Source organism: Mytilus californianus, unplaced genomic scaffold, assembly GCF_021869535.1.
Source record: "Mytilus californianus isolate M0D057914Y unplaced genomic scaffold, xbMytCali1.0.p SCAF_4, whole genome shotgun sequence".
In the NCBI taxonomy this organism is placed as follows: domain Eukaryota; kingdom Metazoa; phylum Mollusca; class Bivalvia; order Mytilida; family Mytilidae; genus Mytilus; species Mytilus californianus.
In genome coordinates, this window is record NW_026262690.1 from 83106759 (window position 1) to 83122104 (window position 15346).

At 34.6% G+C, this 15346-nt stretch overlaps 1 protein-coding gene across 1 annotated transcript; it reads right to left on the reverse strand.

Moving 5' to 3' along the window:
• Positions 1-115: 115 nt before the first annotated feature.
• On the reverse strand, positions 116-14808 carry LOC127737108 (keratin, type I cytoskeletal 9-like). The gene is made up of 7 exons (XM_052247641.1): positions 14733-14808; positions 6795-7047; positions 6316-6587; positions 5742-6188; positions 4249-4788; positions 3092-3110; positions 116-236 (listed from the first exon to the last, which is right to left on the reverse strand). The coding sequence occupies exons 1-6, from the start codon at positions 14806-14808 to the stop codon at positions 3103-3105; spliced, it is 1596 nt and encodes a 531-aa protein (XP_052103601.1). The 3' UTR covers positions 116-236; positions 3092-3102.
• Between the last annotated feature and the right edge of the window lie 538 nt (positions 14809-15346).

Here is a 15346-nt window from a genome sequence, read left to right on the forward strand (position 1 = left end):
GAGAGATATCAAACGCTATAAACAGCAACGTAGTAACTAGAATCAAAGAAAACTAGAAAAATAGAATATCACTCAAATCATAAAAGAAATTTTGACACATCAAACACAAAACAAATTATTTGGATTTGTGTTTATTAAAAACAAATTTCTGTACAAAATACATTTCATGTTTCCCAAATTATGTTTAATATCAATTGATAGCACTTTGTTGGTTTCTTTAGCATAGCAAACTGCATCTGTAAGTAAAATAAGATAACATCTTGAATTTTGCTGACAATGAATTCTTATTTCGTATCTATTGTAAATTATTGGGGGCAGGAGCAATATATTTTGATTTCATCGATCGATATATCTGTCGAATTTTTGTGAATATCTTTATTGATAATCCTTTCAAAACTTCCTGCATATTACATGCTTTACTCAATTCAATAAATATTAATATTAGGGGAATGGTGGAAAGTGTCACTATTTTGTAATTATCATAACTTTGAATTCGGGTTCTAATTTAGGAATGTATTGATCGGGATCTATGATGTGTATACCAAAAAAATACTTATTCCATCCGTTCAAATCTCTTAGAGGGCCGTGATAGTGCAGTTACTGGACGCCTTTGTCGGGCAAAAAAATCCATCTATAGTGTGGTTTGAAGAAAAGCTGTTAGCTCGCTTGGTCAAAAGTGACAGAGTGAGCAATTGCCAACACATAGCGTCTGTGGTCTGATACCTTTATGAAAATCTTCGCCTCTAAAAATCTCAGTGGAACAATTATTTGCTTAATGGTTGTGAGTGTAAGGGCTTTATTTCTATCAGTATTTTTCCGGGTTAGGATTTGAGGTATTTGTCTATCTTTAAATCACTTTTGTTGTTGTTTTTTTTGCTAGGGATTTTTTTTTCTTTGTTTGTTTGTTGGCTTGGTTTTGTTTGGGTTTTTTTGTTTGGGGGAGGCTGTTTATTTAAATTGACTTTGTGTGTATAATGAAACTCAAGATTAAAATAAGGCAAGTATGAAAAGCGTCTGAGACTGTCAAATAAATTTATGACATAAGAATATTAATTTTAATTCAACGAATTATGTCCTGGGCATACACGCTACAGTTGTTCGAAATGATGATGTGATACGGAGAACACAAACATTTGTATTTGTCAAAGGGATAAAATAATCTTTCATAAATTGACTTTTTGCTATTGGTTTTTATTATACATGCATTTTATATTATATTGAAGGGTAGAACCAACCCCCCTGAATTTTTGTCACATCAGAGATGTTTTTTAAAAACCCGTGTCAATATCTTATAATATTAACAGAATCAAAGCACTTCATCTGTGTATTTAGAGATTCTAACAATATTATTTCGTATCTGTAAACATGAAATTAATTAATTGGTGCGTAATGAAGCCTAAAAACTAATGTTGATATACTTGGGCAATTTGATAAATGATTAAAAATTATTAAGACTGACATGAAATACCAAAACCTAATTTCTGTTATATAAGTAAAGCTATCCTATGTTCATTTAAGTCCCCGAAATCGTTCGGATGCAAAATTTTACAAAACTTGTCGGTCCACTGGTTGAGCAGGGTGCCACTGATGAATCAGGATCTACCTACCCTTCCGGAGCACCTGAGATTCCCACAGTTTCTGGTGGGGTTCGTGTTGCTCAATCTTTAGTTTTCAATGTAGCGTTTTGTGGACTTGTTTGTCTTTTCGTCGGCATGGCGTTGTCAGTTTCCCTATTACATATGAGTTTTGAATTTTCCCTTGGTATCTTTTGTTGTAAAATTTGTAAAAAGGTATCAAAAAAGTTTTCAGTTGCTATTGGCAATGCATAATATTGTTCCAAAATCGTTAAACACATATATCATATATTCTTTTCTTTTCAAATTCTATTAGGTTTCATCAACTTCCCGATTTTGACCTTCTTAGTGAAACAAATACAGGGCACATTGGCCACACCCCTTTAGAGTGATCGTTGTTGAAGCGAAACGCTTATTGTCGACTTAAACGGTGTTCTTAAAGTTTTACTGGTGTCAAAATTTATGTTAAGTATTTTGTTTTGGTTATTGTGTTTGTTGTTTTTAAATGACGTATAATTCACATCTGCTAGCATTAACTTTGCATATATACACATTCAGATTTATAAAGTACGGATAATCTATTTAAGCCACCACACTCAACATACTGAAATGCAACAACAAAGTCAAAACCTTAAACAGTTTTGGCACGTCTGTTTAAGCCCTCTTGGTTTTGATGCTCTCAAACTTCTTATGCATTTTGAAGTTTAATAACAGAAACACGTGTTGCGTGCACTGAAATAAGCATCATACAATACCAATACAACGAAAAGGAAGCCATTGTTACTGTAAAGTTCATACTTCAAAGCAAAATAGCTGTCCACCTTCCAGTAGACTAGGTAACACATGTGTTGGTGCTTACAATAAAAACTATAGTAGTTGACCTTCACCATCACGTGAAACCCGAATTCCACAAAAATACACACAAAACGTGTTTCTGAAGTAATCTTCGTCAGTACGGTACGCTCGTGACTAAAAGTTGGGAAAGCCAAAAATACACTTGACGTCTGAGAGCATAAAACCAAAAGGAAAAAAAGATAAAAAAAAGCCAAAGTTGTATTTGTAAACTTTTGCCTAAGTGAGCTTCAACATTAGTTTTAGGGTACGATCATTTGATTTTCTGGGGAGGAGAATTTTGAAATTGAATAGATTGCACCTGGTAAGAACTGAAAATTAATGACTTTCCACAAGACAGGATGAATATGAAAATTCTGCAACATAAAATGCAGGATAGTTGAGGATACAAATGGTCGTGCCCTTAGCACAATTACACTATTTCATGATTGTTGGAAATTCAATAAACAAAATGTATCATTTAAATCACGCCAGTACCAGTTGCCCTTTACTATCACGTGCAAATGAGTTACCCTTTACCAACATGCGCATAATTGTTACTTATAACCAACACGTGCATATCAGTTGCCCTTGTCAAGCACGTGCACACCTGCTTCCATTAATGCACAAGTAACTTTTTACCAACATGTGCAAAACCTAGTTTCATTATCTTTTAAAGTACTTACACTTGTAAATATTATAATCCTATTAAAGAAAAGAAAGTATAAGTTACAATCCTATCAAGGAATAAAAAATATAAGTACTTAATATAAAAATATCTACATAGATTTAAGCATTATTATATATATTATACGAGCAAGTCAATAGGGACCAACCGCATTTGGTAAACTTGGTTTTGAAACTTTTAATCGGATAAGTTACGAACTATTATTTTCACTTTTATTCGTTTAGAAATTAAGACATGTCAATGGGTACATCAAATATGAAAACAGGAGATGAAAAGCGCGCGAAAAAGAGATAAACATCATCCACGTTCAGAAATCATCCCCTTTTTTAGAGTCTGAAAAGGCACATCTTAGCATTCCAAAACAATAATTGTACGATGATTGACATTTCTCCGATTGATTTGTGCATTCTGATAATAAGCTAGTTACATTGCATAATAACAGAGAAGTATTAAGTATTGATTAGGCGGTATTGCAAGAATACTTAATCCATGTCTGTAAATTTGTTCATTTTCCTATATAATATGAATAAAAATAAATGTTGGATATACTTAAAGGAGAGAACAACCTAGCAGATATAAAATAATATGTTGATTTCAACCTCAGATTTTAAATGATGGACACATCCATATCCTATCTCATGTTCTAAATTATTTCAGTATAGACAAGTTGCGAATGAATTGAACAGGGAATACTTAAGATCTTTAATAGCGACCCCAATCTTTATATAAAATGAAACAAAAAGAAGCACGTTGAGCTTGAAAACACAGTAAAACTCGAAAGCTTTATACACAATGTAAAATGAAGACAACATCGATGTTTGGCGCATATTTGGATGACCATGTTTTGAACATGTTTTTTTATATATTCGGTGACACATCCGTTTAAAAGATTTACGGTGCCATTCTTTCTTTTTACATCTGGGAAACAGTAGTGCATGAAAATGGAATGTAGAGCAAACATACACGCTATTAATTAAACAAATATTTAAACGATCTATAGCCCTCGGATCAAGTTTTATTTTCTTGTTTTATCTATATATATATATTGCACTGTTAGTTTATATGCCGTTCATAACACTTATTTTCCCGTAATTGACATATTCCTGAAAAATTCCCTTCAAGGAGGTTTTATTGGTTACATAAATCACATATTACCTCTCTTCCCTAGTTGGTTTTGTGGATTAAAAAAGTTAAATGTTTTGGAGTTGAATTGATCTGGATCAAATCCACCACCGCTTCCTCCACTTTGTCCCAATTTTGATGAGGATGGATCTAACATGTTGGCTTGTAATTGGTTAACCTTATTTGCGTCGAACTTTGGAGGCTGACTTCCACTACTGCTGCCACCACCACCGCTTCCACCGCCACTAGTCTGTGCTTGTGGATTAAAGAAATTGAACTTCATAGTGTTGAACTGGTCCGGGTTAAACATAGCTCCGCCGCCTCCACCTGAACCAAGCTGTGACTTGGAAGGATCTAGCATACTGGATTGTACTTGATTAACCTTATTAGGATCAAAGTTTGGTGGCTGACTTCCACTGCTACTAGAACTTCCACCGCTGCTGCCACCGGAACTTCCACCGCTGCTGCCACCAGAACTTCCACCGCTGCTGCCACCAGAACTTCCACCGCTGCTGCCACCAGAACTTCCACCGCTGCTGCCACCGGAACTTCCCTGACTTGTTTGTCTTCTACCTGAATAGAATATTTAACACGATTAAATCAGTTGTGATTGGCGTAACTGCGATCACTCTCAGATCTGTACTTTGTATCTTTAGTGGTTTTCGTAGTTGTTTTTGTACTTAAAGGATGTTCGCTTCCTTGTTTTTGAATTTTTGCCAGATTTTCGGAATCCTCTGGTTTTATCTACGTTTTTCCATTAACCCCTACTTTTCTTTTCATAATTTTATTACATATAGTTTTAAAAGCCATATTTGAAAATCTTACAAAATCCTTGTTATTTTTTCATATTTTTTAAAAGAGAAAAGCGGACAATGTTAACAGTATGAAAAATCTAGAGAGAATCATTTCCCGCCAAATTTTCAGCGGCTTATATCTCGAAAACAAGCACACGGACCCTTAATTTTTTTCTGCTTTTTTAGTTCCTCTATTTATATACTATCAATTTATAACAGTCTTTTAAAAAGCTTGTTATTTTGAAGTAGAGTAGCGAACATCCTTACATCGTTCTGATGAGTTAAGTTAAGCCCCTTTCCACTGATTTTTATAGTATGTTCTTATGTTGTACTGTTTCGCCTATGTCCCAGTTTAGGGGAGGGTTGCGCTTCCGCTAACATGTTTAACCCCGTCACATTCTTTATGTGCCTGTGCCAAGAATGAAGAGTTGTCTCATTGGCAATCATACCAGTAACCACATCTTCTTACTTTGATATTGTAAGAAGATATTTGGAGATAAAAAGAATAAGCCTGAACTGACCACTTTGTTAATTGACGAATAAATTCCAAGAGACTAGTTGCGCGTGTTAAAAAAGTCCCCTTTTTTGTCAATTCTGTATTTTTTCAAGTTAATTTTTTATAACGGACTATGAATTTTAGTTATTTCACGTAGTGCGTATATTATTGAATTAAGGCTGCATTGCTACCGTACACGTAAAACAACAATTACATCAGTTGTAACTACAATTTACCCCTCTTTCCTAGTTGGTTTTGTGGATTAAAGAAGTTGAATGTCTTGGAATTGAATTGATCTGGATCAAATCCACCGGCGCTTCCCCCACTTTGTCCCAATTTTGATGAAGATGGGTCCAACATGTTGGTTTGTAATTGGTTAACTTTATTTGCGTCGAACTTTGGTGGCTGACTTCCTCCGCTACTGCTGCCACTGCCGCCACCACCACCACCGCTAGTCTGTGCTTGTGGATTAAAGAAATTAAACTTCATGGTGTTGAACTGGTCCGGGTTAAACATAGCTCCGCCGCCTCCACCGGAACCAAGCTGTGACTTGGAAGGATCTAACATACTGGATTGTACCTGGTTTACTTTATTAGGGTCAAAGTTTGGTGGCTGACTACCACTGCTACTAGAACTTCCACCACTACTTCCGCCGGAACTACCTTGACTTGCCTGTCGTCTACCTGTTCAATAAAAATAAATAGCACAGTGTATCACAAATAGCAGTTGTATTGAAAATGAAAGCAGATGTAAAATCGGGTTGTTATAATGGTTTAGAATTTTCAAAAACATAAAAAATGAAATACATACGTCTTCCTGCTGTCATTGCACTAGGATTGAAGAAGCTAAAGGACATGCTGTTGAACTGGTCAGGGTTAAAACCACTGCCTCCTCCTCCGCCTGATCCTAGCTGTAGTTTTGATGGGTCTAGAAAACTGGCTTGTATTTGGTTGACTTTGTTGGGATCAAAATTTGGCATTTGTGCACTACCACTGCTGCTGCCACCACCAGAACTGCTACTACTTCCGCCGGAACTACCACCAGAACCACTACCACTGCTGCTAGACCCGCCTCCACTAGGACTGAAACACAGCAGTACAATAAATCATCGTTTTAATTTAGTTCTTTAATGTTTATAAATGTTTAGATCATACATTTTGATAGGAGAAAATATGACAACATAACAAGTAATCATTTTCTATTGCTCAAGGACATTCTTCATTCGTGTGCTTTTTATATATATTTATGTAATAGATTTTCTTACAGATGATTTCGGTATCTCTTAATACCTTTGCTGGCTCCCGCCTCCTAGAAACTGTGATGGATTTAACAAAAACTGAGGAGGTTGCATATTCTGTGATAGTGATCCACTGGAGCTACCACCGGAGCCTCCTTGTGTACCACCAGAACTTCCACCGCTCTGAGTAACTCCACCGGAACTTCCACTGCTTGGTGTCACTCCACCAGAACTTCCACCAGTCTGAGTCACTCCACCAGAACTTCCACCTGACGATCCCCCGGATGTGCTGTTCGCTTGTCGAACTAGAAATAAATGAATATATAGCTAGGTATGAAATAATAAAATTTCTGCAATTTTTTTTCAAGGTTTATGCATTGTGAAATAGTAGAAGTATATCTACATAAAATGAAGAGATTAAACTAAAAAAAAAGCATTGTGAAAGTTTCAGTCTCTTGTGGAGAGTTGTCTCATTGGCAATCTTACCACATCTTCTTATTTTTATATTTACATAAAATGAAGGGATTTTAATAAAAGCTTTGATTGGAATTTGAAAGATTACCATCAGACATGCTATTCTTACTTTACTTCAATTTTCTATTTTCTAGATATTGTTTTGTCCTCCGCCACTTGAAAAATCACTAGAACAAAACAGATAAACTCCTATAAACTAGTGAATAATCGCGCAATTTCAAATGTATAGGCAAGCTACCTTCGTTAATAAGAATCACAGATTCTTGAAACAGTACAGGGGAAAATGACAAACAAACAATGCAGTGAAGAAGATACCAATTTTCAAAGGTCGAAATGACATTTGCTTTCTTGATCTTATTTCGTTTGCTTCATGTAAGTTTGTCTATTTTTTGTAGTATCGATGATTCTTTTGGTTTAAATTTATTGAATCGCTTGAATGTAACTTCGGCCATTGTAAATCGTATAGTTTGAATAGGAAAACACTTAACTCTGAATTGTGTTAAACTTGCAAAACAATGGTTTTCTATGTTGACAAGGCTCAAGGCATAATATTACAGAGAGAATAGGAACGTAGATTTGAATCGTTTGTTGTCTTAATTTACAAATTCGCCGTTTCAGAATCTAAAGGATTGCAGGTAATTTCAGTGTTCGTAAATCAAAATATAAAGAAGTTAAGACATTGGTTGAATATCCATGTTTAGGACTTTTAATCAATCAGAACATTTTGATGAACAATTTGTGCATTTTTGAAAAAAAAAACAAAATATTATTTAACCTTAACTTAGTAAAAACGAATTTGTGGAATTGTAATTAGATATTTAATTATTTATAACGAATATAAAATCGATATTAAAATTTAAGATAACAAATTCTGTAATTAGAAACAAATGTTACTACGACTTCACGTATTACAAATGAAACTTCACTTAAAGATGAATTAAAGAAGTTATGTGATTTTTTTTAATTTCAGGTAGTTGTAAAATCATGTTTAATTGAAGTATTTTCAAAGGTAGGGGAATGGGTCACAGAAATCTGATAGAAACAATGACCATGCTTTTTTCTTTTCTTTTTTTTTTGTACAGCCTTTTTGGGATTCCCCTCTCTCTCTTTCTGTTAAAAAGCTATATTAGTTTACGTTCAAATATGAATGTTCCTACCGAAAAATATAAACTTACCACTAATGGCGAATGCATGGCTGACCAATAAAGTCGCCAATATAATCGTTGTCCACGCCATATTCGATGTGAATTATGAATGAAATTTTAGGATTATTTTAATAATTGAAGGTCGCAGGTGAGACATCGTATCAAAAGTTCATGTCTTCGATAACATACTTTCGACAGGTGGAATTGATATGGGATCCTTCAACCCTTACTTATCTTTCACAAAGAAATTTATGTGAAAAAAATGAAGCATTTTTCATGTCACAAAATCATGAAATCGGCTATCAAATTTAATTTCCTGCGTTCACTGTTCACTAAAACTACTTAGTTTTGACAAGAGTTGTGTTATCTGGGAACATAATGTCAATATATTCTCTAAAAGGAAATTGTGTATTTTAGTTTTTTTTAATGAACCAAGAATTTTTACGGCAAATAAAAATAAAATTATATAAAAATAGGTAGAGATGCAATTTTTTCGCTCGCAATCTGAAATCGTTTCCACAAGCTATACAGACATCAACGGCAAAACCACGAGCACGGTCTCCAGCGCCTTAGACCAATCGGCAAAAAGGGCTAGTAAAATATATATAACAAAAGATAAGGCTTATTGCTTGCATCGGAAAGTAGCATGTGGAGATCTCATATAAGTGGCATAAGAACTGTTAATACCAAATTTTATTTATATGGTTGGATTGGAAACCAAGTTTTATTTTCTTCAAAAGAATTTCAGCCAAGGTCAATTACAAATGCAAAGAAATTAATAACATCATTATTCCATTTGAATCTTCAGTAACAACTATACCATTATCATTTTTAATATGTATTGCATAACGCTTACACCAAATTTCATTGTGTTTGTTTTAAATGCTTAAACATTGCCGTCATGCAAAACGCCAAATCCTAGTTTAAATACAATCTAATGATAATTATTAATTTTGTGGAATGATTGACTACTTATCCAATAGATGTATTTTATATCTTTGTGTTATTTCCTTGAAGTTAGGGAACTAATGGAACTACGATATCAACTGCTGACTTGAAATTTCTAGCTATACAAATTTTAATTTTCTAGAATGCTGTTCGGGAATATGCCTTATTCTATGCAACTTACTAGTATATGAAAGAATTGTATGATAAAGATGTTAGGTAATTTTTTAGTCTGGTTAAGGAAATGCTTGTGTTTTGAAATTCCATCTTTTATCGTTTGACAACTACATTCTAGTATATAAGATAAAGAGCAAAATCAATGATTTGAATGATATCGTCGTAAAATCTATGCAAAAACAAAACAAAGTTAAGAGAGAACAAATGAAGGTACAACAATGAAAGAGTAAAGCACTTGCAAAGCCACTGCTACTTGCCACGATCAATGGCGGATCCAGGATAGGACGTAGAAGGCGTACCCACCACTCTGATCGCCAAAAAAATCAAATCTAATGTTTCTCACGATTTATATGATTTTTTATCATAAAATCGTCCAAAATTGTTACGCCTTGCTCCGCTCGCCATTCGCTCTTCCATATTCGGGAATTACGCCCCCTTTCAAAAATTCTGGATCCTACCCTGCCAATGTTGATGTAGGTGATGCTTCTTAAATTGAGCAACAATCTTAGTGGCTCAAATCTTTATTAATGCAAAAGCTAGTGACTGGTGCTGCTCCTATGTTCTAGTGTCTCAACAAGATAACGCTGTTTGTAACTGATCTCAGACAAGTTAATTCGGTTTCAATATAAGATTTTATCTTTTCCTAGGATTGACCATTCCATTGATAAGATTCAGTATGTAAAATCTCATCAAATTTCGTTTATTAACAAGTCACTTGCAGGTGACCTTGACAAAGGATATTTTTTGTAACGACAGTATATTTTAACTCATGCCCTTTGTAATGAAAAAATGATTTTTTTTTTAAAAGATGTAACAATACTATTTAAGACTTTTGTTGAAACGCCTCTTGCAAAATTCACTATTATCTTTCCCAAAGTGATTATATTGTCAGGCCAATGTTGAAACTAAGGTTTCAACTCCCTCAGACAAAGTTGACCTAAGATGGATTTGACAATTATGTTTATGCCCCTTTTGGTAAAATAGCTATTTACGTCTTTCATTGCTAAAACATCATTCATTGGCTATCAACGTTTCGGCTTTGAGTGTTACTGATGAAGGTTAAAGCTGAAAAGTACTTCGGACTCACAAAATTTATCAAGTGTTATTTTAATTTTTGAGGCTAAAACAAGGTTTTGCGTCTGTCCCAAATAAAGGCAACAGTAGTATACCGGTGTTCAAAAGTCATAAATCCCGAAGTCAGGAGTCTCTGGCCTTTGTTAGTCTTGTATGTTTTTAATTTTAGTTCATTTATATGTTTCGGAGTTTAGTGTGATGTTCATTTTCACTGAACTAGTACACATTTTTTTAGGGGGCCAGCTGAAGCCCGCCTCCGGGTGCGGGATTTTCTCGCTGTGTTGAAGACCCACTGGTGGCCTTGGGCTGTTTTCTGCTCTTTGGTCGGGTTGTTGTCTCTTTGACACATTACCCATTTCCATTCTCAATTTTATTATTGTGGTATCATTATAGATAAAATAGATGCACTTGTGGGATTTTATCATTATCTTGAAAAACAAGATTATGAAACCTCTAGGCATTGCTTAAAATCTGCAGGAAATTAACCAATTACATTAAATCACTTTGAGGACAATCGTAGGAAATACTCACTTCAGACTCAGAGAAGCAAATCAATTAAATTTGATAAATGCATATCAAGGGCAAAACTAATGTAATTTCTAATCTAAATCCTTTTGTAATATTCGAAGTGCAAATATACTTGTACATTCTATATGCATAGTCGGTGAAATTAAAATCTAGATAGACATACACTTGTCGTTCATCTGACAAAATATACTAGTATACACATTTATTGAAATAAATAGGCCTTTTTATTATCACAAGTTTTGTCAGTCAGTTAACATCTGTCTGATTTATATACTTTTCGTGTTCTATATGTTACAGACGTAGCTAGAATAGCTAAGTTCTTGTTGACAATATAAGCTAATGACGAACATCTCGTTACATTACGTTCAACTTTTTCCAGTTATTCTGGCATATCAGTGAAAAGCTATGATAAATACATGTCTAGCTTTATATGAGAATTAAGGAGATGAAAGGCTGAAAGAATCTTACTGGTGTGATATATCCACATTCATGTTCCGGCTTAGCGCGTCGGTCTATCACAAATCAGGTTTCATATTCATATCACTTAAACATGTTCCGGTCCTGAATATGCATGTAATAGTTGCCACTGGACGTTAAGCAGTGATTCATTATTTATATATACATGTATATAGGATACTACTTTATGCTAATAAAATCTTAATTGTGCTGTTACACAACTGTCCCAGATTAGGGAGAGGGTTGAGTCGCTAACATATTTAACCACGCAACATAATGTATGCGCATGTCCCAAGTCATGAGTCTATAATTCAGTGGTTGTCGTTGGTCACTTTCTATCATATTTGTATTGTGTTTACTGTTTTGTACATAAATTAGGCCGTTTTTTCATTTGAATTGTTTTATATTTTGTCATACCGGGGACATTTACATAAGTGGGAGGTTTAGCTAGTTATACAACCAGGTTTAAACCACCATTTTCTTTGGAAAATGTCTGTACCAAGTCAGGAATATGGCAGCGATTTTCCATTCGTTTCGTTGATTGATAAAGTCTAACGTTTGATTTTGCCAGTTTTTTTATGGACTTCCCCTTTTTTAATTTAGCTTAGAGTTCGGTACTTTGTTATACCTTTTATAGCTTACTGTACGGTATGGACCTATAGTTTCTTACACCTACGTCATTTGGTCGCTGGTGGATAATTGTCTCACAGACAATCATTCCACATCTTCTTATGTTTATACTGAACACATTTTCAAAGACATTGATGAGAATTAGGAATAAAAATGTCCTACACATCAAGATATAGATATAAGAAGATGTGGTATGAGTGCCAATGAGACAACTCTCAATCCAAGTCAAAATTTATAAAAGTAAACCATTATAGGTCAAAGGACGGTCTTCAACACGGAGCCTTGGCTCACACCGAACAGCAAGCTATAAAGGGCCCCGGCCAAAAATTACTAGTGTAAAACCATTCAAACGGGAAAACCAACGGTCTAATCTATATAAAAAACGAGAAACGAGAAATACTTATGAACCACATCAACAAACGACAACTAATGAACATCAGATTCCTGACTTAGGACAGGTGCAAACAATTGCAGCGGGTTTAAAAGTTTTAATGGTACCAAACCTTCACCCTTATATGTTCTTATAGTAAATGTCGATATATTATAGCTGATTTTGAAAAAGAAATCTCTACAAACAATCCTGATTGGAAAAAACTGGCGCTTGGACAGCATGGTCCTGACTTGATACAGCCCCCTTTCAAATCAAATGAAACATGTGGGTAGCACAAGATTTTATTGCACGCCAAACCTCCTACTTGCGTAATATTCTGTTTAGTTCTAATTATTCCTGTATCATTGATTGTCATTAATGGAGTATATATAGCTGTGTATTCCCACAGCCAAAAGATCATGGGTGTGTATTTATACACCCTTCATAGCCAAATGAATAATTTTCAACAATAGTAGATGCAAGGACTTTGTGCGTCAAGAAAGCAAGTCATACGCATACTCGTGCATTTAATTTCGACTTTCCATATTAGTTAGAACGTGGCTGTGTATTTATACATCCTGTATAGCCAAATGAATAAAGTACAATAGTAGCTGAAAGGGATTTGTGTGTGCGTCAAGAGAAAGTCATACACATACACATATATTTAATGTTAACGTTCCCAATTAGTTCGAAAGTGACTGTTCTGCCCGATATGTATCCACCATCATAAAACTCAAGGAGAAAAAAACTCAACGAAAACAAAAGTAACTATAAGTTCTTAAGAAGACTGCATGTAAGATATACATCGAAATAAAGAGAATCAATAAAATGAATATTTATTTAAGAGGTCATAAAATGCATGGAAGAACTCAAAGGGCTCAAAATATCTAAGAATGATTGGATACATGTTTTTGCCAGAACAAAAATGTATCGGAAAGGAATCCATGTATTTGAGAACAAACGATACTTGTATACTCTTGCAATGATCTATTCTAAGGTTTCGACGTTCGTAGAAAAAAATGTTTTAATTCTGAAAACAAATTATATCTATCCTTTTGTTTGTTCGACAACTTTCTTTATTTTACTTTTTCACCGTCTCCGTGACCAACGATAGGATTATCGTTCTTGCCTGTTCCACCATCGCTCCCAGCGACTTGTTTCATCATTTCATTGGGACTGAAATGCATGTTAACTTTGTTTACTGCATTTGGATCAAAACTGACTCCCGATATCAAACCCTTCATGTTACCGATCATAGCTGAAGGGTTAAACATCATATTTGTTTGACTTTTGTCTGACGTGCCACCATTTTCTGTCGTATTTTTGTTCGTATTCATCATTGCGTTTGGATTAAACAACATGCCAGATTTCATTTTACTAGGATCAAATACACCACTTTTATCTTTTCCTCCAGACAGAAGACCAGGAATAAATCCAGAACCTGTACTATTTCCTTCACTTGAGTTGCCTTGCAGAAAAGGTGGAATAAAATTTACATGAATATCATTTACTTTATTTGGATCAAATGTATAACTTTCGGCTGTTTTCTTGTCATAGCCAGCATTAGATTCCAACATTTCAGATGGATTAAAGTTCATTCTCTCTTTATTAACCGCGTTTGGATTAAAATATGCTTTATTTACTTCTGTTGGGTCAAATTGCCCACCAAACCCAGAATTCATACCATTTTGCGTACTATTTCTCGAATTTCCCAAAATCCCCATGTTAACCTGGTTAGCGTCAAAATTTCCTAAGAATTGTGAATTATCAAATTGTCCTGTTGACATGTTATTCATATTTGTCTGAGCCTTGTCGAATGGGTTGATATATGAGTTTTGATTTACTTTATTTGGATCATAAAATGTATTGTAGTTCGTGGACGTTGGTCCACTTGAACCGTCCATTCCCATTTGCTGATTGGTATTGAAACTCATTTTTGCTTGGTTAACTGACGAAGGATTGAAATTATAAGCCATCCCAAAACTATTCGACGTCTGAGTCGCTGTGTTATTGTTGACATTTGATGATCCTGTATTCTGAATATTATTCATTACGAAAGCCTGCTGATTAACCATGTTAGGGTTATACATTCCTTTGTTTACCATCATTTGTAATGTTTGACCATCTCCTGTCAAAGATCCTGGAACAAATCCATTTTGAAGGCTGTTTGACTGAGCAGGCATTAATTTACTGGGTTCACTATGGTTTTCATGCATATCAGTTGAAGTTGTAGGCACTAAAGTAGTCCCTTGAGTTGTAGTATCCATAGTGACAGTAATTTTTGTCTGTGATTGGCTAGTCGGTGCAAGTGTAGTTTGATTTGTTTGGTTTCCTATGTTAACTGAATGATCATGCTCTACTGGTAAATCGGATAACATATCAACAAAGGCATATCGCTGATTGATGCTTATCTTACTTTCCTCTGGTTTATCTACAAAGCTGTTTTCATATTCCGAAAAGTGATTCTCAATCCGGTCTATATCTGGTTTAAAGCCAGGAAAAAGTAAGCCAGGTATAAATTGTGAATTCTTTTTGGATGACGGTTGCGGTACAATTTTGGACTGCAATGCAGCTGATGTGTTTTCAGTGTTTGAATTTGGGTCATCTGAATTTTTGGCACTGCTCATCAACTTTTTGTTTAAAGTGTCGGCATTGAATAAAATATGACGTACTGGTGGTAATGGAGTATTCATATCTTCAACTGGGAACATTTGTCCGGGTTTAAACTTTCCATAATAGTTGTTAAGTTTATCAGGATCATATGAAAGTTTGTTACTTATATGTGGTGTCTCTTTATGAACAGAA